The sequence below is a fragment of the Rhinolophus ferrumequinum genome, chromosome 28 (assembly GCF_004115265.2).
Source record: "Rhinolophus ferrumequinum isolate MPI-CBG mRhiFer1 chromosome 28, mRhiFer1_v1.p, whole genome shotgun sequence".
In the NCBI taxonomy this organism is placed as follows: domain Eukaryota; kingdom Metazoa; phylum Chordata; class Mammalia; order Chiroptera; family Rhinolophidae; genus Rhinolophus; species Rhinolophus ferrumequinum.
In genome coordinates this window covers 5,498,012-5,521,882 of record NC_046311.1, presented here as the reverse complement: position 1 = coordinate 5,521,882, position 23,871 = coordinate 5,498,012, and the positions used below count along the sequence as shown (strand labels likewise).

The 23,871-nt window shown below is 43.9% G+C and overlaps 1 protein-coding gene across 6 annotated transcripts in view; it reads right to left on the bottom strand.

Annotated features, from left to right (window-relative positions):
- NTRK3 (neurotrophic receptor tyrosine kinase 3) overlaps positions 1 to 23,871 on the bottom strand; it is a 317,709-nt gene that overhangs the window by 2,606 nt on the left and 291,232 nt on the right. For 4 of the 6 annotated variants that reach the window (XM_033100325.1, XM_033100324.1, XM_033100328.1 and 1 more), the window contains one exon: positions 823 to 981. In XM_033100325.1, the coding sequence (XP_032956216.1) occupies positions 823 to 981 (159 nt within the window). Of the gene's footprint in view, positions 1 to 822; positions 982 to 5,483; positions 5,526 to 23,871 lie in introns of all 6 variants that reach the window. The other 2 variants (XM_033100331.1, XM_033100327.1) reach the window with 1 other exon arrangement.

Here is a 23,871-nt window from a genome sequence, read left to right as displayed (position 1 = left end):
CACAAGCTGTACTGCATTCTCAGGGTCAACATGACCGTCGGCAAGATGTCACTGAGAATCACCTTGACTGACTTTGGGGACAAAGAGTCCTGTGGTCATGCCCCACAAGCTCTCCCCTCTGAGACCCTGGCCAGGCCATGTCAGGGCCCCAAGGAGTTCCCTTCCTTTTGTTCTGAATCTCAACAGGTGTTTGTGTGAAAGGTCTCGAGTTGATATAACTAAAGCATTTAGGAAAATGCCTGGACCTAAATATTCACTGTTATTAAAATGGGATCAGTCTTTTTTATTATTATTGTAAGTCAAAATTACAAAAATATGTACTTTTTTATGATTATGTTTATTAGAATGATTCATTTTATTCCCAGAAGGCCACACACAGCTCTGTTAATAATGTAAAATTGGCCTTCCCGATTCACCATCCTGCACATGCCATGCCAAAAACTGTTGGGGACCCAGATTATTTAGGCACACGAAGCAGTAGGTGTTTCCACAAGATGGCACAATTGAAAAAGTCATAGTTCTTTGTCATCCCTTTCTTTCTTGGTGAAACATTTGTGAGTTGTAAGTGTAGTAGAGAAAATAGAACCGTGACTTAAGTCTCCAGGTAGACACCTGATTTCCTGCTCTCTTGACAATTACACCACAGCTCCTACAGCTCTCCTGTTTTTCCTATTAGGACGCTCTGCCCTCCTGCTTCTGCCTACATCTGTGCTGCAGGCTCCAGTCCCACCTCATGTCTTGCACACTACGCCTCTATCCTGGCCTGAGGGATCTCTTACCCGCCTCCCCCACCTGGAGGGCAGCAGCTGCCCCCGTCTGTACCTCTGTGTTTGAAAGCTGGAACCAGGGCTGCTTTCCGTAGGTGAAGATCTCCCACAGGATCACCCCGAAGCTCCACACGTCACTCTCCGTGGTGAACTTGCGGTACATGATGCTTTCAGGGGGCATCCAGCGGATGGGGAGCATGGTGTGTCCTCCCACCTACACGGGGTGAAGACAGGCACACAGAGAGTGACCAGACGGCCACAGTCAGACCTGGCCATCTGCATTCTTCACGTGGACATACACTCTTGATGCGTCTTATTCTAAGATGGACAGAACCTGATGCAACTTGCCTCTGAGGGCCAGTGGAGACACTGAATAGGAGCCTACAATCCTGGAGGCAGGTAGCGTAGCAAATAGAGATAACACCTAAGGGAAGGCGAGTCCCTCGGCACTGGAAAGGAAGGTCACAAGATCATTTGAGGAGGAGAGAAGGTTTCCGAGTCTGCTACCCTAGTCAAATCTAACCTCGAGAGGAAAGGCAGAGGGGAGTCAGGAGAATCCCTGAGTGAGGCCGTCAAGTAGCAGAGTATTTGCAGACCTTGGGTTAAGAGTCCTTGGCCGAGAAATGCAATGGTCCACACGCATCGAATCTGTAGAACTAGGACTCGAGCTTCTGTATGACAATCCCGGATTTCTCACCGCAACTTTGAACTCAGTGCTCAGTGTTTCAAGGGAAGGGGACAGGGAAGTTCCAAAAGTATGGAAGACCACATGCTAATAAGACATCGGGTGGACTGAAAGAGAGTAATACACAACAGCTCTTAGCAAGATCTTCACAGCCAGGAAGGAGAGCGTCTTTTACAATAGCCTAAGGAGGACGTCAGCCATCAGAGCGTCTACAGCTCTGAGCACCGAGGGCAAGAAGATGTGGTGACATGGAGGGTAGCCCTTCCTGAGAAGCAAGCACGTTAGGGAAATCCCCACTGCCCAGCAACGAGCAGTATTAGCGTAAGTGAATGAAAAATCACAGCATGTGTTAGAACTCAGGAACTAACTGCATCATTAGGAAACAGGGTCTTCGAAATTTGAACACTTTGGCTACTACGTGGAATTTGTTGTTAGCAAACGGATTACCGTTGATAAGAAGAGCTCACTACAAAACCTGATGAACTATTAATCAGAAGTTCTCATTGCTAAGGTGGGTCATTTGAGGACTAATAATAATAGCAATAATAATAATGATGATGAACATTTAAGACAGGATGCCTTATTGGGAGACGGGTACATCTTATTTCTAAAATGGGAAATCAAGTTCGCTTTATCTGTTTGAAGTATTGTAGAAGATAAATGATAATATGGATTTACAGAAGTTGTTGATCTGGGATTTTGTAATCAAGATAGGTCGGTACAAAAAGTGTAAAAACTGATGAAGATGTTTCTTTCCGACAAGCAAAGACTCAGAAAGTTGACCACTCACAGTCTTTCAGAAAAAGAAGCAAAAATTAATGAGGAGGTACTCCAGAAAAATAGAAAAAAGAATTCGAATATACAATAACTTGGGATATAACAAACCGTGCAGAGCAAATAAGCCCCCAAAATGCAATTTAAATCTAAATAATGATTGCTAATTTGGTAGTAAAATGTAGTACAATTTCTAATAAAGGTTTCTTGTGAAACAGAGACATAAAGTGAATAATAATACAAATAATGCTAATAGTATTGCCGCTGCTATTTACTATTAAACGATACGTATTTGGAATGAAATTTCCAGATAATTTCAATCGTAAGTGCATAGAAAATTAGGTAGAGAAATAATTAAAAGCCTAATAAAGACTGTCTTTGGAAGCGAGCGAAAGGAGCTTACAGACGGTCACCAATTATTGATTACAACAGTTTAAATTCAAATGAGCTTGCTAAAAATTTTAAGTAGCTTTTAAAAGAACAGAAATAGTGCACATAACTTCCAAATCAGTTTTAGAAAAACAGAACCCAAAATCTCTAACTAATACTAAAATGACTACCAAAAGGAGTGGGGAAATGGTGAATAGAAAGCACAAAATGAAAAAGCTCAAATAATGTCATTATAGACAATAAGTACAAATACTACCACTTAAATAAGAAAAAAATGTATGTTAAAAAATCAAGATGCATGGTCTTTAGAAAAAGCACATCTAAAAGAAAATATTAAAAATGAAAGTACAAAAATACAACAAAAAATAAAAGGAAAATTGAATATATAGAATATTCAATACACATTATAATAAAATATTTATTAAATATATAATATATTGAATACATAAGTGAAAAAAATTTCAGGATGCCACGAACTAAATGGCAACAGTGATTTATATCATATTTGAAGATGGCAAAATTCACCACTACGATAATTGTAAACTTTTAAGCTCCAATTAAAACAGCAACAAAAAAGTATAAAGAGTAAAACAGGTTACAAATAAAAGGGATTATAATAATAGAAAATAATAATAGAATAATAAAATACTTCTTTCACAAATTAACAGATCAAGAAGAACACATAAATGAAGATATATTTTAAAAATACAAATAATAAGTTTTAATTGTTAGGTATGGATATTGTGTGTGTTTCACAGCCTCCCTAAAAAGTTGCCTCCCTAAAAGTTATTTTCAATTAGCTAAAGAACATTTATAAAAACAAATCACTATTATACCTCAAAGAAAATCTGAAATTCCAATAGAAAAAACACAGTAAGCTACATAAAGTAAAAATAATTATTTTATTTGGTACAGAAACACATACTGTACCAAATAAAATAAAATAAAAATGGACAACAAAAGATAATGTTTAAAAAGGTTCTCTTTAGGCGAATAAAAAAATATTTTTTGGGGAAAAAAAACTAATGAAACAAAATTTAAAACTATTTAATTATAACAATAATTCAAGTCCTATTCATTGAGACCTATGAAAATATAACTGAAGTAATTTTTTTTTGGAAAATTTATAGCATTTAAGCACTATTATAAAATAATTAAAATAGAATTAACTTAAATAAGGATTTAATAAGGTAGTAAAGATATACAAGATAAATTTATAGAAAGCAAGAGAAAATAAATAATAAAGATAAAATGAGAAAATGGAATAAAACAAAGCAAAAAAAAAAAAAAAACAACCACAAAGGGGAAAAAGCAGAATATGTAGACAATCAATTGCTAGGTCTTTAAAAGTAATATAAAAACATAAAAACTTTGGCAAGAATAGTAAAGGACACAGAGAAGACAACGTAAAATGTTAAGAATACTGCAATAATACATTTTGAAATATAGTTGTAATGATTCATTTACTAGAAAATATTAATAAAAAAAGTTAAAAGAAGTACAAAAACAATTGCAATGGTAGTAAAAAAAAAATTTATACATTAGAAAAGTACAAGGTCCAGATGGATTTCTTCTAAAGATTTCTATCCTATTTATACTTTTCCACAACAAAACCAAAACAAAAAGCAATCAACTTCCCCAAGCCACTCTATGAGGCTTGAATGTTTCTGATGAGAAAATCGGTCAAACTTAGCACATAGCTTTTAATATATGAACACAGATATAGATATTTTATCCATATATGTATAAAACTGGCTCTGATATGAAACGTCTCAAAATCTGAATAAAATATTATCAAATGACAATATATTACAAGAATTCCATATTATAACTCAGTAAGTTTTGGACTAGAAATGCAAGAATGCCCAAGAAGTCTGTTTACTAAATTAAGAGATAAAAGAAAAAAAAATCTATCCTTTCAAAAGATGCCCCAAATTTTCAATACCATTTTCTGATTAATAGCTCTAGTCTATTAGTATAGAAGGTAACCTCCTTTACTTAAGATGCTAAAGACAATTATTCACTGATGAAGCATTGGAAGTGCGGACGGTACCTTCTAGCAGTGATTTTATGCAACACTGTCCAGGTGGGGTCCTAGCCAATGCAATAAAACTAGAATTAAAACAAGGTAAAAATATTCAAAAGGAAGAGTCAAAACTGCCATTGTTTGCACATGATATGACTATTCAAGACAATTAACTAAAATGCAATTAGAACCATTATGTAGTTTAGTAAGCCACGGAGATGTAAAAGGAACATACAGAAGTCAAACGATTCTTACACACCAGTAGCAAAAACTTCAAAATTCAGCAGAAAATAAGATTCTTTGTATAATAGCAACAAAACATGTTTAGAATTCTTAAGCATAAACCTCAGCAGAAAATGTAGGTCTATTTAAATTATTGAAAATATAAAAGATCTGAATAATTGGAAAGGTATGTCTTTTCCTTGGATAAGAAGACTTAGTATCACAAATCTCATAAATCTCTCATTCCTCACTCAAATTAATCTAAAAATTCAACACAATCCAAATAAAAACCCCAATGGAATGATGTATGGAAACTGACACAATGATACTGAAAGTCATCCAAGTGAGTAAATACTTGATAAAAACTAAGATAGACCTGGACTAGAACAACAAGGGATATTTGCTTTACCAGATAGCAAAACTTATTATCAAACTACAGCAATGAACACACTGTGCTACTGTCATAGGAATAGACAAATTTCATTGATCAATGGAACAAATAGAGTCTAGAAGTAGACCCATGTATAAGTATTGGAATTTAATACATGAAATGGTAGGTTAGTAATCAAAGCATTGGGACAATGAACTATTCATTTGAAAAGTACACTTAGATACCTACCTCACACCATATACAAAAATCATTTCCAGATGGATTAAAGAGCTAAACATAAAAAACAAAACAATAATAATATTAGAAAAAAAACTTAGAAAAGTATTTCTATAACCTCAGGAGAGAAAGACCTTCTTAAATAAAACACATGTTCAAGAAGTCATAAGAGATAGGACTTCGAGATATAACTTGTAAAAGTAAACAGTTTTGCATGACAAAATACAAAATAAACATAGTTAAAAGACAAATGACAGAGAAAATATTGGCAATATGTGTCACAGAGAATTAAACTCTATACATTATAAAGTGTTCCTTTAAATTAGTTTTAAAAAGCAACCCAATAGAAAAGTGAGTCAAGAGTAAGAGCAGATGATCCACAAAAACACGACAAATGGCCACAAACATATGAAGAGATGCCAGTTAAACAATAGAGACACGGTTTTGTAATGTCACATGGGAAAAATTGATACATACTATCTGGTGCTTGAGAGGGTATGAAGAAAGAGTCACTAGGAGTCTTAGAAAACATTTGTTCATGTAAGCAAAAACCCTTCCTTGGTTGAAGATGTTTATGTCATTGTTTTCAGGGGCAATGATTTGTTTATCACTAAATGTAGATGCAGCATTTAAGAGGAATATAGTACAGTTATGTGTGCTGATATGGAAATATGTCTAGGATATATTCAGTGAAAACTCAAGACATTCAAAATATACTGGGGGTGCCAAAACAATGTCTACAAGTGGACACTTTGGTCAGCGTTGCTCAAGCAGTATTTCGCTGTCATCAGAAGTGTCTGGACGCTGATGGGAACCACTTTGAGCACCTCTTGTAACTGCAGAAGCCAAATGTGACTTGTATTCATTTTTCGTTATCGGTATACATTGAGTATTACAATTTTAATACAGTTTTCCTTTCTTACAATGTGTATACATTTTTTGGCACCCTCTGTATATTCGCATTCTCATTCACGTAGAAATATGTATACATAAGCAAATATGTGTACATAAGCAAATATGCTATAGGGCAATAATGTAGAACTCTGTAAGAGCAGAGAAAAAGGAAGGTCCAGAAAGACAGCCATTAATTAAATCAGTGGTTTCCTCTAGAGAGGGTAGTGGGAGTGAACCCTGATCAAAGGGAAAAGTCCACTTTTTACTATATGTATTTCTGTGCTGTTTGAAATTTTATCATGATTATGTATCACATTTGAAAATTTAAAAACAATAAAAGAAAAAGTAAACATGTCAATAAAGTGAACTTAAAGCTCTGTGTTAAAAGATGGTATTTTTTTAAAGAAAGTTACTGTTTGTGATCGAATCTAGTAGAATATTTTATTGTACCTGGTTTCTTGATTAAAAAATATAGAAGTCAGTAATATCGGAACATTTTTCTTGATAAAAAGTTTTACATCATGGATTCCTCCCAACGGATGGCGGTGTTTGTCTCGTGCGATGACTTGATACATAATCCAGAAGAAGTGTTTCAGATTAAAACCTCCACGTTCACAAGGAGAGAGACATTAAAGTACACTTGTGTACATTTTGGTGAGCTTAAGTGTTTGGGCAGAAAACTACCAGAAGGGTATTGACTGACCGGAGGGGCCCCACCAAGGAGAATTTTATCAAGATTTCCACTGCGGAACACCACCAAGGTGGGTGCAGAGTACATAGCATTCCTCCAGAAGTGGACGAAAATATTTTCCAGAGGCCAGTGAGGTAACAAAAAGAGCAATACATTGGAAGTGAGAAGCCCTGGGTTCTTTCTGATGTGACTTTTGACAAGCACTTAAGTGTCTCCCAGTTTCGGTTTCCTCATCTTTAACACAGGAGTGAAGCCACAGCCCTGCCTAAAGTGAGGGGCTGCATGTGAAAACCCAATTTGCACTCAATGAGCACCAAACCCAAACGCAAACGCGTAGTTAGAGCATGAGGTCCACTGTGTCCTCATGCGCTTCTGCACAGCGTGACGAACCCAATTTCCTAGATTTTCCATATTTCTGATAAAGAGCCACCCAGACTACACTGATTTTCCCCAGGGCCACCTACATCCTGCTCCCACCTTGGAGAGATCCAGTCTGGTAAAGACAGTGCTCAAATCTTCCTCTGGTAAAAACAAACAAACAAACAAACAAACAAACAAACAAACAAAAAACCCCAAAAAAACTGACAAATAGCCCCAAGGTAAAACCTAGCCAGAGAAGCGATGGGCTGAAAGAATAATCGTAGTGAGAATACTACTCATTAATGCCCAGAGTACCAGCTGCTGGGTGCTCCACACATCCCTCATTTAATCCTCCCTCCCGTCCTATGTGATAGAATTCCCTATGATCCCATTTCACAGATGGTAAGGTAAGTCGCCTAGCCACCGCCTGAGAAACAGTAGCTAATGATCCAGGCTCCCAGAGACATACATTAAGGATTAGAAGGCTGAGCCTTGAAACAGGAAACATGGAAGGTATTATTCCAGAAATCAAACAAATCCTTGGAGATGTCTGGATTACACTACCTTGGATGACACCTCCCGGCACCTGTACTTTTGTGAACTCAGGTGTTGTCAGCCTGGCCACCCCCCTCTTGCCCCTAATGATGTCACAGCCACTGGTGCTGTGTGTGTGTGTGTGTGTGTGTGTGTGTGCGTGTGTCTGTGTGTATGTGTGATTTTCTTTAGTTTTACATCTGCATTTTTTCTTATGCTAAAAATCGTCATTTGCACATTAGTAATATAACTCATTTGTTTTACCTTACTATATCTTTTATATATGTGCACATATATATTTCAAAATAACAGCTCAAATACCATTACTTACAATATGATTACTAAAAGCTGTTTACAATCTTTGCAGTTCTTTTTAACCTTAGGATATACCTGCTAGGAACATAGGTGAAACGTGGCTGTTTTACAGTCACTTGAAACAGTTACTTTCTCTGTGGTGAAGTCACCAACTTAACACACAGTTGGGTTTATTAATTTCATTCTGCTTTTTATTTTTCAGAATTGTTCAGCTTTTTGTTTCCCCTTTGATTTAATGTTGTTTTACAATGACCTAGAGACTGTTACAGGGTTTCCAAGTCCAAATCACAAAACGAGATCCATGAAAACCGAAGGCTAATTCTACCTCCCTTCACTTTCCTGTTCTCCTCCTGCCCCTACAGGTAACTGTTTTTCTGTTCTTAGTTTATGCTTCTCTTGTTTTAAACATAAGCAAACATGGGCTATACTCCTTTCCCTCACTTTCTTAGATAAAAGGTAGCATCATACCTGCATCGTGTGAATTTTTTCTAACACTAATCTGAGAACCCCCCTGTTGTCCAGCAATCCCTCTCCACAACTGCATAAGCACACACACGCGTGTACACACACACACAGACACACACACACACACACACACCTGCCACTCTCAAAAGACAAATCTCTCACTCATTCTAAATCTCAGGAAAGAAAACCTACAGAGCACAAACAAATAAACCCCGTGAAATACTGGTACAGGTGTTGAAAATAAATATCTCCAGTGACTAGGAAATAAATCCTTTTGCAAGTCGCATAGTTTCCAGCTCTTTCCAAACAACTGAAGGGTGACAGATCTAAAAGAATTATCAGCTGAGTGAAGATTAAAAAGAAATGTTGGTAAGAGGCCAGGGTGTGATTTTAGGCAGAGACCTAGATGATAGTTTCAAGACGTGACCCACGTGGTCTTGGGTCCTCTCCCATCTATTTGTTTCTTGTGAATTACGTCTCTCAGTTCTCAGATTTATAAAAATGAAAATTGGGAATAGAATTGATCCCGAACCTCCTTTACTTTAGTGATAAAGAATATTCACTTATGAATACATGAAGTACTGAAATACGTAAGAGGTGTAATTCCAATAATATACTTCTCAGCTTTCATCTTCATCAAAAGTTGTTATAGGTGCAGTATTTTGATCCACTGCCTATTTCTGGGTACTGCTAATAATTGTAATGGTAACCTTATCCTAAACTATCTATAAGCTTACAGTCATTGAACATTAAAAATTAAATCAACAGACATATTTTTGTCATACTTCATTAGGGCAGAGTGGCCAATAAAAGGTTTTCATGCATAAAAATATATAAGGAAAAAATTCGGTAGGGTAACTGGAATGGAAATATAAATTCAAGAAAAAGAAACCATGTAAAACTGCTTCAGAACTTCATGTGTTTAACAGATGATGCATCGAATTACTCTGGTATTTAAAGTTCATTAGCTACATTAAAGGAGTAATGTATTTCTTAATGTCAATATTTACACTATTCTGAAGATGGCATCACTGACAACTATTTGAAATGATGTTGTAAATTTTAGGTGGCAACTTGAAACATGTAAGGGGCAGACATGGTTTTCCAAAATTCTTTCCAGGCCATAAACATTTGAAGGGCACAGGTCTGGAGACGGAGCGCCCAGTGGTACCGAGTTTGGAGTCTGGACTCTCTGGCTGAATTCTATCTTTTCCCCACGGCTGCATTGCCATCATCCTCAGGCTGTCAGCAGCATAAGGGCAGAGGATGTGAAAAGGGGAAAGCAAAAACAGCACCCCCACCTCCAGCCGAGGGTGCCTACAATCCCCAAACCCATTTCTTTCATTGAAGCCTTTAGCCCTCACTCCCAGTCTTGCCCTGAGAGCCGGGAGTAAGTGGGGCTACAGGTGTTGAGAACTGAGTGGCTACAGGCTCTCAGGTTCCACTTGTCACGGGGGCAGAATGTTCGTCCCCGGGGCACCTCCCACCTCCCCACCCACCCGCAGCCATCCCTTCTCTTCTGAAGCAGCCCTTTTCCTTCGCGAAAAAGGAATTGTCTTGCTCATTTCCATGGAGTGATGCCAGTGTTTCCTGCAGTCAGAGGGAACCCACTGCTCTGGGTTGAAGAGAAACTCATCTGAGTTCTAGGAGGCTCTTGGGCCTCTTATGTCTAATTACACAGAGAAGGAGGTGGCTGGTGGCTTCCGGAGAACACACAGAAGCCTCTTCTCTCCCAGAAGTTCAAACCATCTGTCCTCATGCAATTCTGAGAAAGGATAAAGGGGACGAAGTGACCCACACAACTCAGATAAAAGAACCAAAACCCAGCAAAGGTGAGCAAATATGGATTCACAGGGCACGATATTTCTGGAACCACTGGAAGGATTCCTGCTTCCTCTACAATCACTAATCTGCAGAGGCTGAGTCAGGATCTGTTCACGCAGATGAGAAGAGAGTGGCTTTCTGACAAGTTGTAAAAACTTTGCAACATACGTTAATGGCAAAATGGCTCAATCAGAAGATTATCATAAAGACTGTCATTTATGGTGTGGGCCGTTACTTTTTATTTATTCAACCTTCATCTTCTGGGTTCACATGTCTCAGCACACAGAAGAGACTCTATATGCCTTAAGAAGAAATGAAAGGCTTAGCGTATGCTTTCTTCATCCCCTGGTTTCCCACACGCCCCGGGGGCTGTGCCTGCTCTGCAGGTCTGAGGGGAGTGGCAGCCAGGCGGGCACTCACTGTGAAAATGCCCCCGCGGCAGTCCCAGCAGCCACCAGTACAGTCTTTGAAATCATTGCCACTCTTGTTCCACAGGTCTGAGGAGTTCACACACATAAGGCCACACGTCAGCTTTAGCTATACGAGGTCTGACAATTAAGTTCACAAACTCATCCTAGAAAAAGTGCCACATCCCTCACTGCTGAATATCACTACGGTCACCTTCAAAGGACTCCCCTTGGGAAGCTATGCAGCGATGCCAGTGCCTAGTGCACCCTTCAAAGCAATTTTGGAACTCTTTTTCTGGAATGGCCATCAGAGCTGTTATCATATTACCCTTGATGTCCTGAATGTCATTAAAATGTCTTCCTTTCAATATTTCCTTTATCTTCAGGTAAAGAAAGCAGTCATTGGGGGCCAGATCAGGTGAGTAGGGAGGGTGTTCCAATACAGTGATTTGTTTACTGGCTAAAAACTCCCTCACAGACAGTACCATGCGAGCTGGTGCGTTGTCGTGATGCAAGAGCCATGAATTGTTGGCGAAAAGTTCAGGTCGTCTAACTTTTTCATGCAGCCTTTTCAGCTCTTCCAAATAGTAAACTTGGTTCACTGTGCAGCTGGTTCAAATTCATCATGAATAATTCCTGTGATGTCAAAAAAGGTGAGCAACAGCGTTGCAACAAGTTCGCGCACTGAATCATCAGACCTCCGTATCTAGTACAGACACACATTTGTACATCCCAAGGGAGTGTCGACGTGAACATGAGTTCATGTCCCTGGCACATGCGTGTGGCTCCAGTCACACGCACACACAGGCCTGTCAATCAGGCCCTGAGCACATGAAGGTAGTAACCTCTTCCTTTGAACGTCTCCTGGAAAACACGGCCTAAATGTGGGCGGAAAGGCCCACGGTCTTCTCCCAATGTGTCCCGTCTCCAAGACAGCAAAAATAAATAGTTTCCCTCTAAACCAGTTGATTAGCTTTGCCGGCAGCTTCAAAACATGCCAGAACCATACAGCCCTCCTTCCTGGAACTAACCCTCCTCACTGCCCGCCCCCTCCAACTGCTGGGCTCTCTAAATAGCTCCCTTCCCACATACCTGGGAGGCCACCAGAGCTAGAAATGGCAGTTTGCCCTCTGGGAACTCTCCCTAGTTTTACGCTCTATCTTCCTCCCCCTGTGCCCCCCGCCCCTCACTTTCTCCAGCTGGCTATTCTGAGTTGTGAATGTTGTATTTTCAGCCAGCTTTGCACCTCTGCTTGGCCCCATGTGCCCATGCGCTCGTATGTCGCTTTGATGTCTGAGCCTATTTTCCCTACAGATGCCACATGGATTCCTGGTGCATCTTTGGGGGGCCAACCCTACCCTGTAACTGTACCTACTCCATCTCCCCAAAGCCAAGTTCATTAGAAACCAGGCTGGGAAAGGAGGGAGTCAACATAAAAGCTGTGCTCATGAACTCATAGGGCTGGAAAGGGCCTTGGAAATGAGCTCGCCCTCCTCCAGACATGGAAACCTTGGCTGGAAAAGAAGAAGTGACCAGCCCGAGATCAGCAGGACTAGTAAATAAAACAGAACTGACGTCCCATGGAGTCTTGTTCTGGTTTTAACGTAAAATTTTTACGGGAGAATAGCATACTTACATAAACGTATACAGATCCAAAATACACAGATCGACTCTTAGGAAGTCTAAATTTCCGCTCTGTCATGTCCTTCTTTCCACCCTGACGTGCACAGACTTTGGGTCGCCTGGCGGCAGAGCTCTGTGTTTCCCCAGTTGTGTGGGTGGATGCCCAGGGATGTAGTCGTCTGAATATTTGTTTGACTTAGATGTACAATATGTGTGTCTGCAGTCACAAACATGTGTCTGTCTGTGGCTTTCCCCCAAGTCGTGGAAATTCCATGGACGAAAACTTTACACAAGAGACTGACATTTTCTAGTGACGTCAGAGTTCTGGCTTGATAAGGCCCTCTTTTTGCCCCTATTCCTTTTCCCAACAAAGTAGGGTAAACTATTTTCTGGCTTCTTGTAGACACAACATAAGAGCTCAGCCCCAAGTCCAGGAGGCGCTGGGAATTCTGTGGAGGGAAGGTTCAGAGGAGAACTCACAAAGATAGCATCACAGCTTTGTCCCCTCTGAGCAGGGCTCTGGGACAGTTTATGCAAAAGGCAGCCACGGAGCAGGATCTCAGCAGAATGGCTGTTTCAGGTTGAGCATCTAGCCCCAAGGTTAGGGAAAATCCATGGAGACTTCCCAAAATACGGGGAGTTGAAGAGGCAAACCGTTTAGCAGTGTGAGCCTGGAGGAAAAATAGGCCCATTGTGATTCTCCGAAACTCTCTTACCTAGAGCTGCATCTGCCAGAAGCAAGTTCTCAGATGGAAGCCCCAGGTCACACACATACCTTTTGTAACTTCTCCTTTTGTTTTCCCCTTTTTAAATACCATCTCAGGGCTGGCACTCTTTCTGGGACCTCACTGTCCCTTACTGCCCCGAGCAATGTATTTTTTTATAGAGCAGACATTGCAAGTCCAAAGATGTGGCTTGAAAAACAACATGGCCCTTATTTTCTTTTCCAAATGCCTAGACTTGGAGCCTCCTGGCTGTACTCAAATCTTCTTGCGGAAACAAATTTTAAGGATGTTGAGAAAAGAGCTCAATTCATGGAACAAAGCTAGAGGGCTCAGCTCAGCTGATCACACTGGGTCTACAGCCTTCCACCCAGACCCCAAGTGCTTGCTAAACATTAATAGGTAAAAGAAGGCAAGAGAATAAAGCCTCCTTGTGATAAATCCAGATTTTAATTTACCCCGTACGAGTCGGGCACTAACAGGGTACAGTTTAGATTTAGACTTATTTAGCAAAAAGAAAACATTCCCTTTCAAACGAGACTGACTTTGCTAAATATTTAGATGCTAAAATAAATCTGAAAATTATAACCGATATTGCAAATGTGTGTATAGGATGAGGAAACAGAAGATCCAAAGGAACAAAGGGGATAATTATAACTCAGCCAATGCCATTTACTAGCTAAGCAATCTTCGGGAATTTATTTAACCTCTGGAATTTATTTAACTGCTTCCTGTGTGTAAAATGGGCATAGTATATCTAAATAGAACCCACACAGAAATTACACGAGACATTCGATGAAACAGAGGCATGGCAGGTTTTCAACACGTATTACTTTGAATCGAAGTCTTTCTTGGAAGATGTTAATTTCTCAATGGTGACGTTTATGTGTATTGTACAGCACTTCCCAACGTTTCCAGGGACTGGACATTCTGCCCAGGGACCCTTTCAGCAAGGAAGCAGCATTCCCAATTTACGGATCAGGAAACCAGCTCAAGAGTGGAATGTGAGCAAGTCTGCAGTAGATAGAGGCCAAGCTATGAGTCAATCCGTTGCCACACTCCAAGTCCTGTCATTATGGGTTTCGTGGGTTCAAGACAATTTGACCAACAAGTACTGGGAGTAGCTTAAAGGGGCTTCCAGGATCCTTGGAATATTTAGCCGTTTACCAAAGCAGGGTTGAGACACTCAGGAAGAACAGCTAATGTGACTCTCAGAGAAGACAGACCGGGCTGGTTAGAATCTGGTTCTCCTATGGACTAGGCTCAGAGACTGTGTGAGTACGGCCTCATGGCACGAAGAGGACAAAAAGAAAGGAAAGAAAACCAAGGTGATTTGAATTTTAAAAAGCAAAGACTGAGAAGATTTCTTTCCTTAAGAGGCAAACCGAGCTATACATTGTATCCTGCAGCCGTCTTCTCAGCCACAGTGGTACAAGAACAGACCTTCCTACTGAATGGATATCCCACCAGCCTTAAGATGACAGCACTGGATTCTTGAATCACGATTCTAGCTGGACTGTATCATCTGAGCCCACGCTTTCCGTCCACCTGCAATGGTGAGGACGCATCAGGTGTGCTCCAATGCGACCGTGAAAGAGCTTTTCTTACAATCGACGGACTATTCTCCCCGCAAGCCAGTGAGGCCCCATACCCAGCTCAGGCCGGGTGCCCACCTCGTAAGCTTTGGATGGGAGGCTGGACGAGGTGGCCTTCTTAACTGAACACTTGTTTTTTTCCCTAATTCTAAGGTTCGAGCAACCCACGGTTTGTAAGTTCTGTTATGCACGCTTGCTCACGGGAGAACTTTCTTGCACAATCAGCTGCCTGGGAAGTAGGCAACTGACAACAGCCTCACTTATCGCAGACAGAACTTGAGGACCAAGTACAGAATGTTTACCAAGCACAGGCAGTAGCATGAAACTCCCCTTGGAAGGGCTACTGCAGGACATGCTCTCCTACGACGGACTGGTGTGACATCTGCCGTCATCACAGGCTGCTCCTGAACTCTCTCTAAAAGTGGGTTCGCCAGCTGTGGTCTCCCCACCTCCCTCGCTGGGGGACCTCCCGGAGTACGACGTGGTTCACTCACAGGTCTCTCGTGTCTCTGGACCACGGGTGGGAGGGGGCAGACAACTGTGTGTCCGGGCCAGTGAGAGGTAAACTGAGGCAGGCCTGAAGCCTCTGGCAGACTGTGTACCCTGCAGGCTGTCCTCAGTGCCGGTGAGCAAGGGCACAATGACCCATTAGAAGAGCCGGGGTGTGTGTGTGCAGAAACAGGTCCCCAAAATGGGAAGGGAAGGTGGCCCACCCTGTCAGAGGCAGCACAATCACCCTGTGATATGGAGATGGCCACACAGCCACAAAATCATACCATGTCACCTCGGGCTATCGCCACCTTTCAAAGCCAGTTTCCCCATCTATTAAACATCAACTGGTATGTACCTCCTACAATGGCCATGACGATTAAATAAAATAATCCACGTGAAGCATTTAGCACAGTACCCCGTGCGTGGGGAGCCTCAACACACGTCAGCAAGGAACAGCTGCCGTAATTGTTGGGGTCGCACTACCGCATTGCTCTCTTATAAGTACTCGCACGAAGCATTCTCAAGGTCGGGACTGACATAATGTGAGAGAGTGGATTTTGAATGTGTGTGTGTGTGGGTACATGGGGCTACTTGGTGGCGGTAAAGATTTACACTGGATTAGGAGGTAAGTTTCCAGTGTCCCTGGCTATAGCTCTTCCGATGTACGGAAACCCTGAAAGCGAAGTCTTTCGTTTGGGTGGGTGGGTGGGGGTGATGATGAGCGAACCAGACCCTTGCCTCCTTCCGCTCCCTCCTTCCACTCGCCCTGTGACTTTAATGTCGCAGCCACAATCCCCAGCGACAGTGCCCAGTGCAGACTACACACGTCAGCCAGAAGGAGGAAAAGCGGCTATTTCCAAAGCACTCCGAGTTAATCATCCTAGCTGGAGGGAGCCTGGGGGAGAGGGGCCTCTGGAACCCCCATTTTCTTGTTAACTGCCAACTAAAAATGCCAGAAGTGGCTGGAGAAGAAATGCAAAATAGGGGACAGGGACCCCTTTGCATATTTTAATCACTTCAGTAAACAACACAAACCACAGCGGAAACCTGCCGACGATGGCTCCACCCCCCCGGCCAGAGCATCATGGGACGTGGCATAAAAACATGCAACTCGTCCTTAGACTAGAGGCTGGCTTTTCTAGCTTCTCTGAGCTGGAGGCGAACTTCCGACCCATCCGCTGACTAGGAGCAGCTGCCACCAGGGCGAGGAGAAGGCACACAACATGGGAACCTTTCTGGAGAACTGAATGCCCCTCCCTCACCCAAAGGGAAGTGGGATTCTTCTGAGTCATGAAACAAGACCCTTGAATCGAAAGGAAGGAGGGACTCTGGGCGCCTGACAGACGAGAACTCACAGGTCACTTGCTAGGTCCCTGGCCATGAAACAAGACCCTTGAATCGAAAGGAAGGAGGGACTCTGGGCGCCTGACAGACGAGAACTCACAGGTCACTTGCTAGGTCCCTGGCAGGGCCACAAACGTGGAGCCGTGGAGAAAGTCCTCCCTCTTCATTTAAAGGTAGAGAAATATAACAGGGTTACACTCTCAGGGAGGCTGCAGCCGGGTGATGATAGTTGGAGCACTCTGTGAACTGCAAAGCGATTAATCAACAGTAGTTAACACCACTACTATTTTTATGCATCACGGGTTCCCAGTAGGCCCTTCCCCTGAGAAATTCCAGGAAAGGGGTATCGATTACCCAGCCACACAGCCCTGCCAGTGACTAGCGACGGCTCCCGCGTGCTGGGAGGGAGGCAGCTGGAAGAGGTGACAGGGACGGAAGCCATGGAGTCGAGTGGAAAGGGCTCAGGACTGAGCTCGGTTGTTTGAGGTCCTGCCCAGGGTGTCCCGTGGCTCTGGCGCCCTGCGCTTCCTGAGGCCTCAGTGTTCACATCTGTGATAACGACACAGCTGGACCAGAGGATTCTCTCCGCTCGAACAATGCATGCGATTGTCCAAAGCAACCTTTTGTTATCTGAATCAATAACCCAAGAACACCAAACAAAAGCTCATTCTCGAGGTTCTTCCCAAAAGCAGCGGCAACAGCAGCCTGAGTTTCCAGACGGGTGTGTGTGTGTGTGTAGCAGGGAGGCAAGAAGAGCAACGGGTGAGAACCCGGGCACTGCAGGGCCCTGCCTGAGGGGCACACCGTTCCTCATGGGGGCCCCCGTGTCAGCTATAAGATCGGTAGGGTGAGGGACGGGGTCGGGCTAGCGGACCTTTAGGTCTCAGCCAGGCCCCAAACGCTATGATTTGCTGCTGCAGAGACTGGATAACCTCTGGACGCCCCTGACAGCGCAGTGAGGTCAGCATTCTGAGACCCACAGTCACTCCTCTACAACTGGTCCCACGTGCCCTTTGCAGCGGAGGGTGTGAGCCCAGGAGTCTCAGATGAAACGGATGGAGGAGCTGTCCTTCCACACAGCACCTGGCATCCCAGGCTGTAACCGGAGGCCTGCAGCTGTGGGCAGCTCCTTCTCCCTTCAAAAACAAGCTCTCCCTCTCGGCTTCTCCTTCAAGGTCAAAGGCGGGGGAGGACGGCTCTGAGGAGGAACCCAGGCAAAAGTCTTCAATGCTAAGCCAGTAACCGTAGCGGGATGGTCTTTTCAAAGGCATTCCTTCGCTTATACACATCCTTGTCTCCAAGAGAGCAGAAGGAAGATTAGGGCAAGGGGGCTTCTCGTGTCCAGGCTAATGAAACTGGGATGAAGTATCTTCTTCGGGGTCACCTAGTGGGGCCCCAAGAGGCAGAGCCAGGCTAAAGCTGGGGTAGGTAGTCCACAAAGGTAGAGCCCTCATCTGAATTTACTAAAACCTCTGGTCTTGACCATAAGAGAGGTAGAAAGAGACGGCAGACGTGGAAGGCCGGTCCAAGTGAACAGGGATGCAGAATAACTAGCGGCGTGCGTGTGCGGGGCCGGGATCAGTGCTAAATGAGTTAAAATGCACTGCTTCCCTCAGTCCCTCCAACATGCCGTGGCTCTGGAAATTATTATTAACAAAAGCACTGCAGAGATGAAGTAAGGAAGAATAGGAAGAGGGGAGGGGGAGAAAGGGAGAAAGGGAGGGAAGCGGAGGGAGGGATCAAACAACTTATGTGAGTTCAAAAGGTTGAAGAGTCCAAGCCAAGCCTCACACCCGAAATATTCTGATTCCAAAACCACTGGTCTTTGACACCACCAAGGTGGCGTTCTTATGCATGTTCAAGTTGGAAGAAGACTCACGCTGGTAACAAATGCTTTCAAGTGACATAAACTGACGGGTTAGAGTCACAGATCTTGGAATCTGTGACAGATGTCCCAGAATTCAGTTGCTACGTAAACACGCCTAAAAGCAGAAGGATTTTCGTTCAGAAATATCTACGTCTGCAGATGCAATGAAGTAAGCTGGGCCCGACAGCAGCCCCGAGAGCACTCGTTCAAGTGACACCGGGAAGCACTGCGTGCTCCGCCCGCAAACAGACTGGGAAAAGCAGTCAGCCACGGGCTTTGCTTCCTCAATCTTTCCTTTGCAGCTTTTCTCTGCATAAAGCCTGGCCTGATCCTGCAGAAATGACACTGATTATTGATTTCACGCCTGCTCAGCGGGACCCCTGACGTTCCGATGAAGACGCACCTTTGTTACTGGTCGTCTAGGTCCCACATAATCTGTTCAAGCGCTGTGGTGTTTATCAGCAGCATTTTCCAAATTCATTAGCCTTGACTGTTTGGAAATCTATTTCCCATTCGGTTCTGTTTCTCTACGATCATTGTCTCAGGCAGAAAAAGAGGAAGACAGAGAGACAGAGAGGGATGGTCGGAAGGAGGGAGAGAGAAGCAACATAAGTCGAGGTGGATGACTTACTTGGGTCTTAGAATTAAACCACACCAGAAATATTTCCTAAATCGGGATTTTTGTGAATATTGACACACTACACTGCCTTTTTACTTAAGATAGCTTGGGTTAGGTTTTCTGTCACTTGCAGCTGAAAGAATCTTGATGTAACACTGGAAAATTCAACTCTCAAATTAGTCTCTTTTTCTAGGAATAAAATGTCTATTTCTAGAAATGAACCTAAGAAGAAAGACTCAGAGAGATCCCAAAGGCCCCGATAGAAAGCAGCTTGCCCAGCTAGGGCAGAACTGCAGGCTGCCTTCTGTCACTCGTCCTTTTCTGCTTTTTCACCCTGCATGGTGGCACCCGTAGGACAGGGTTTCACCAGCCCTAAAGCATCACCGAACCCAGTTTACAGCATGTGGTTCTCACACCAGCACCTGAACCCAAACCTTTGCTTGGGCGGCTGCACCTCCCGGATGCCAGACTTCTGTAGCAAGAAGCATTTGGCTGGAAGGCACATCACACATCTACTTTTCACAGGGTGAGCCACAAGTGCCAGGATGGGAGAAGGCAGCAAAAATCTGAAGAACAGCTAACGCTCAAGAGAGGCAGGCACCCGCCCAGCCAACCCAGGCAAAAGAGACAGTGGGACGTGCATTACCCCTGCCAGCACCCCCACCCAGGAGGACCTGTCACGATTCTGCAGACATATGGATGTCTCATGAGTCATTTGTCCCAAAAGAATTGCAGAACCAAATGGACGTGGCCCATTTTGAAGCTAGGATCTAGAACAAGCGGTGTGGGCTCTTGTCATCCAGCCTGGGTAACTTCCCTGGTGAGCAGTCGTGGAGGGGCACAACCTGACCCTCCTTTTCCCTTCGTTGTCACCTTCCCCCTGACACCCACGCCCCTGCACACAGACCGGAGCCCCACCCCGTTGCTGGCCACCTCATGCTGCTGTTCTGGGGGCTGGCTCTGACCCGAGACCTCTCTTTTCAGATCATCAGAGAACAAAATGCTAAGGGAACTAGGAGTTCAAAGATTAATTACCACTTAATGGGCCAGAGTTCCTATCTCTGGATAAATCTCCAGGTGAGAGCCCAGACGACGGGCCCCACTTTCTCTGAGCTTATAAGGACGTGCCACACCACACCAGGAAGAGGCAGCTCCCACAGGAGAATGTATTAGGTTCTCCCCGCAAAAGGCCAGTCTTAACTATCTTGAATTACAAGACTTGGCATAGCAGTGAAAGGTGGGAGATCGCTTTCTGCAACTCCAGTTAAACTACGTTACTCCGTCCAGGTCCTAGTGTGTTTTAGAAAACTCTAGCTCGCAGACAGCTTCCCTGCAGGGGTGACCAAAGTTCACCTTAGGCTTTCCTTGTGTGCCTTGGGTACAAGTTCTCAGGTTCTTGGGGTCATGGGGTGGGCTCCGGGACTGCCGGTTTCAAGGGTGACCTGAGATCAGGTCTCCGAGCAGGTTCCTGGCCTGGGCACACCGGTGACGACGGGCCACAGAGATACTGTCCTTCCAGCTGCGACTGAACCCTTCCTGGAATGGAGGCGTACCTCAGATGCTGAGTGGTAGGTGGGCCTATGTGACCAGGGAAAGGAGAAATGGTACCTCCGTAACCTGAACGACAACCAGTCCCTTGTGGTTTTCACCCCGTTCCCCACTGGGACTCCACAGGGCACAGGAGGGCAGAATAGAGCAGCCAAGGGATGTGGAAAGGGGTTCATATTTGAGAAGAACAGCTAGTGTGTTTGCTTGTTTGTGTTTTCCAGGGAGGCGACTCAGAGAGATAAGTCAGAGAAGACGACCCTCCAGAGAAAGATGAATGAAGCTCTGCTCCCTACCCCTGAGCATTAAAATGACAGGGGGACACTAGCCAACAGGCCAGAAGCAGTAAAAAGCCAGGACGTGCAAGGTGGCCATGATCCAATAGCCAGAAGACCGCAGTGAGGGACATGCAGGTGCCTGGAGTATATTCCTAAGTGACACTGACACTGATGCTGAAGAAAATCCTTGGTAAATGACAGAGTAATAACTTCTTTCTATCCAGATGACACACATCATGCAACTAAAAGAGACATTGCCTGACGTGCATTGAGACCTCTGGATAAATATGTTACAGAAGTCCAAGAAAGTAAGAGCATCACAGGGGAAAAGAACTCCTTCAGCCTGAAAGGACAGCCGGAGAGAATTAAGGACGTCCCCAGGTAATTCTTCCCTTTGCTACAGCAGCTCTCTCTGGGGCATGGAAATGGTCGTTTGCTCGCCACGGAACCTTACTAAGAGCTCCTTTTATGTGTAACACAAGATGCTGCCTATATTTTCTTCTGAAAGTGTATGAATGTACATTACAGATAAATACAAGGTCACACGGTCATATAGATGTTAAGTATAACATAAGAGGATGGCAGGAAGTCTAGGATTCTCTTCAAACTCAACTCTTGACTCAAAACTCCTGTCGCCAGGAGTTTTTTCACTCGAAAACCTGTGCCCTGACTCAGCCCCCCGCATGCATCCTCCCCGACCCCATTATCTTGACACACACCCGTGCACCGTCCCTCCTTCCAACATGCGAGAAAACCCAAGAACACTCACGCACTGACGTCAAGCTCCACCTCCTCCTGGCATGGGTGTCTCAACGGGAAGACTTGCTCTCCTGCCCCAGAATATTTCCATGCCTCCCCCATTCCCCATGACAAGGACACATGGAGAAGCAGCAGAAATTGGGGTACCTCCATGCACAACCACCCCAGCAGACCTGCTGCTCCGGACCCAGCCATGCAATTCAGCCCCTTAGCAGGAACTTGAGGCCACCCCGGGAGGCCTCGCTCCCTTTTCTTTCTCCCACTTCCTGCCAACTGGTATCTAGGGATGGATGCTGAGATTAAGGTAGGATTTCTCCACTACTTTCTATTATACGTCCGTGTTCCTCCATCAGTGCTCGCCTCCCTAAGGTGGGCGGGATAACGTCCTCGCGGGACAGGACAGGTGACATAATTACCTTCCTGAAAGCCCCCAGCAAAATCCATGACTGGAGTAAGTGCTCAGCAAACGTGAGCTGCCATCCTTTAAGATCTCCAAGGATCCCAGATGGAAGAAGGAAGGGCTTGCGGAGACCCTGAAGGGCCGGTGTAAGTCACACACGAGGGGCTTTCTACAAATGTTCCCCGAGTGGATGAACCCACAGCCTCAACCCCTTTCTGTTGCTCTCAGTCATGTCAGTCGGAGACGAAACCTAACGATTAAGCAAGCAGACGACACAGGCTGCCAACGTCACGGCCACCCGATTCTCCCTCCGCCATTTTTGTCATCCCGAAGTTTAGGAGGGTTTCTTGCTATGGACTCAGAATTTCCAGATCTGACTTGCTTCAGAAAAATTTTAGCCAATCCATGAAAGCCCTCCTTGGCTAAACTAGATAAACTGAAATAGATTATATTCTTTAGGCAACTCAACGCTTTGACCTTTCTGTCTAAAGCTGCACACACCACAACTACCACCACCACCAAACACTTCTTTTTCTCCTCTCTGCTTTATTTTTCTTCTCTGCATCTATTATTCTCAAACATGTAATATAGTCTACTTTATCTTTTATTTTCTATCTTCCTCATTAAGGGCAGATATTTTTGTCTGTTTTATTTACAGCTTTATCTCTAGCACCAAGAATAGTTCACGACACATGGATGAAGTGACTGTAGACCCCAATTTATCAGGAAAGGTACCACTTTCTGCCTATGGTATCTATTTAATTATTAATAGCTTCCATTTTTAGTCTCAGAGGTGTCCAGGTTTAGACAATCAAGTATGTAGTTCATCAGTAATAATAGTTGATGAATTTAATTGATCAATTTGACCAGTTTGGTACTTTGATTAAACCGGTCAACTCCTGAAACCAACAGTTACACCCTGATGTGAATGAAATACATCTGATGTTTGAAAAGCACGAGAAGAGGTTGCTTCATTTCCTGTAATGTCCTGTTCTCAAAATTCTCACAAGGCTAGCAAACATGTTCGTTCTGATCAATTCCAGTGATACACAGCTGCTAGCACTGAAAAATCCTCAACTTTTTTGCCGTTATTAGTAACAGTGCCAAGAAGAGATACCTATAAAAATGCGATCCTGAGACATCCTGGGAGGCTACGCTGCGTTCACCTCCCCAACAGTCACGAGGCAAGTGAATGAAATCTAGAGGCTCCCCTGGCACCTGTGTGTGACTACAGCATCAGGACAATATTACGAAGTATTAGGTTGGTGCCAAAGTCATTGCGGTTTTTGTAATTATTTTTACCTTTTTAAACCGCAATGACTTTGGCACCAACCTAACAGAACGCCGAGGCTTCTCACTTAAACAGGAGCTGCAACTCACTCTGTGTTCGGAAACAGCATCCGGCCTGGGGGAAAGCATCTCGAAATGGCCAGCAGGACTCGGGTCTGGGTAGGATTTTTCAGGCTGGATAGGTCGATTTGGTGGTTCTGTTTTCCCAAGTGGACCATTCCCCAAACAGAATGAAAGAGCCTCCTGGCAAAAATTTGGTCTGATGACGGAGGCAAGACAGATGGAGCCTCACTGACTCTGCAGTATGTCCATCTCCACGCCAGAAATTGCCATAGAAACTCACCTGGGGAGGGGAAAGACCTCTCCCCAAATACTG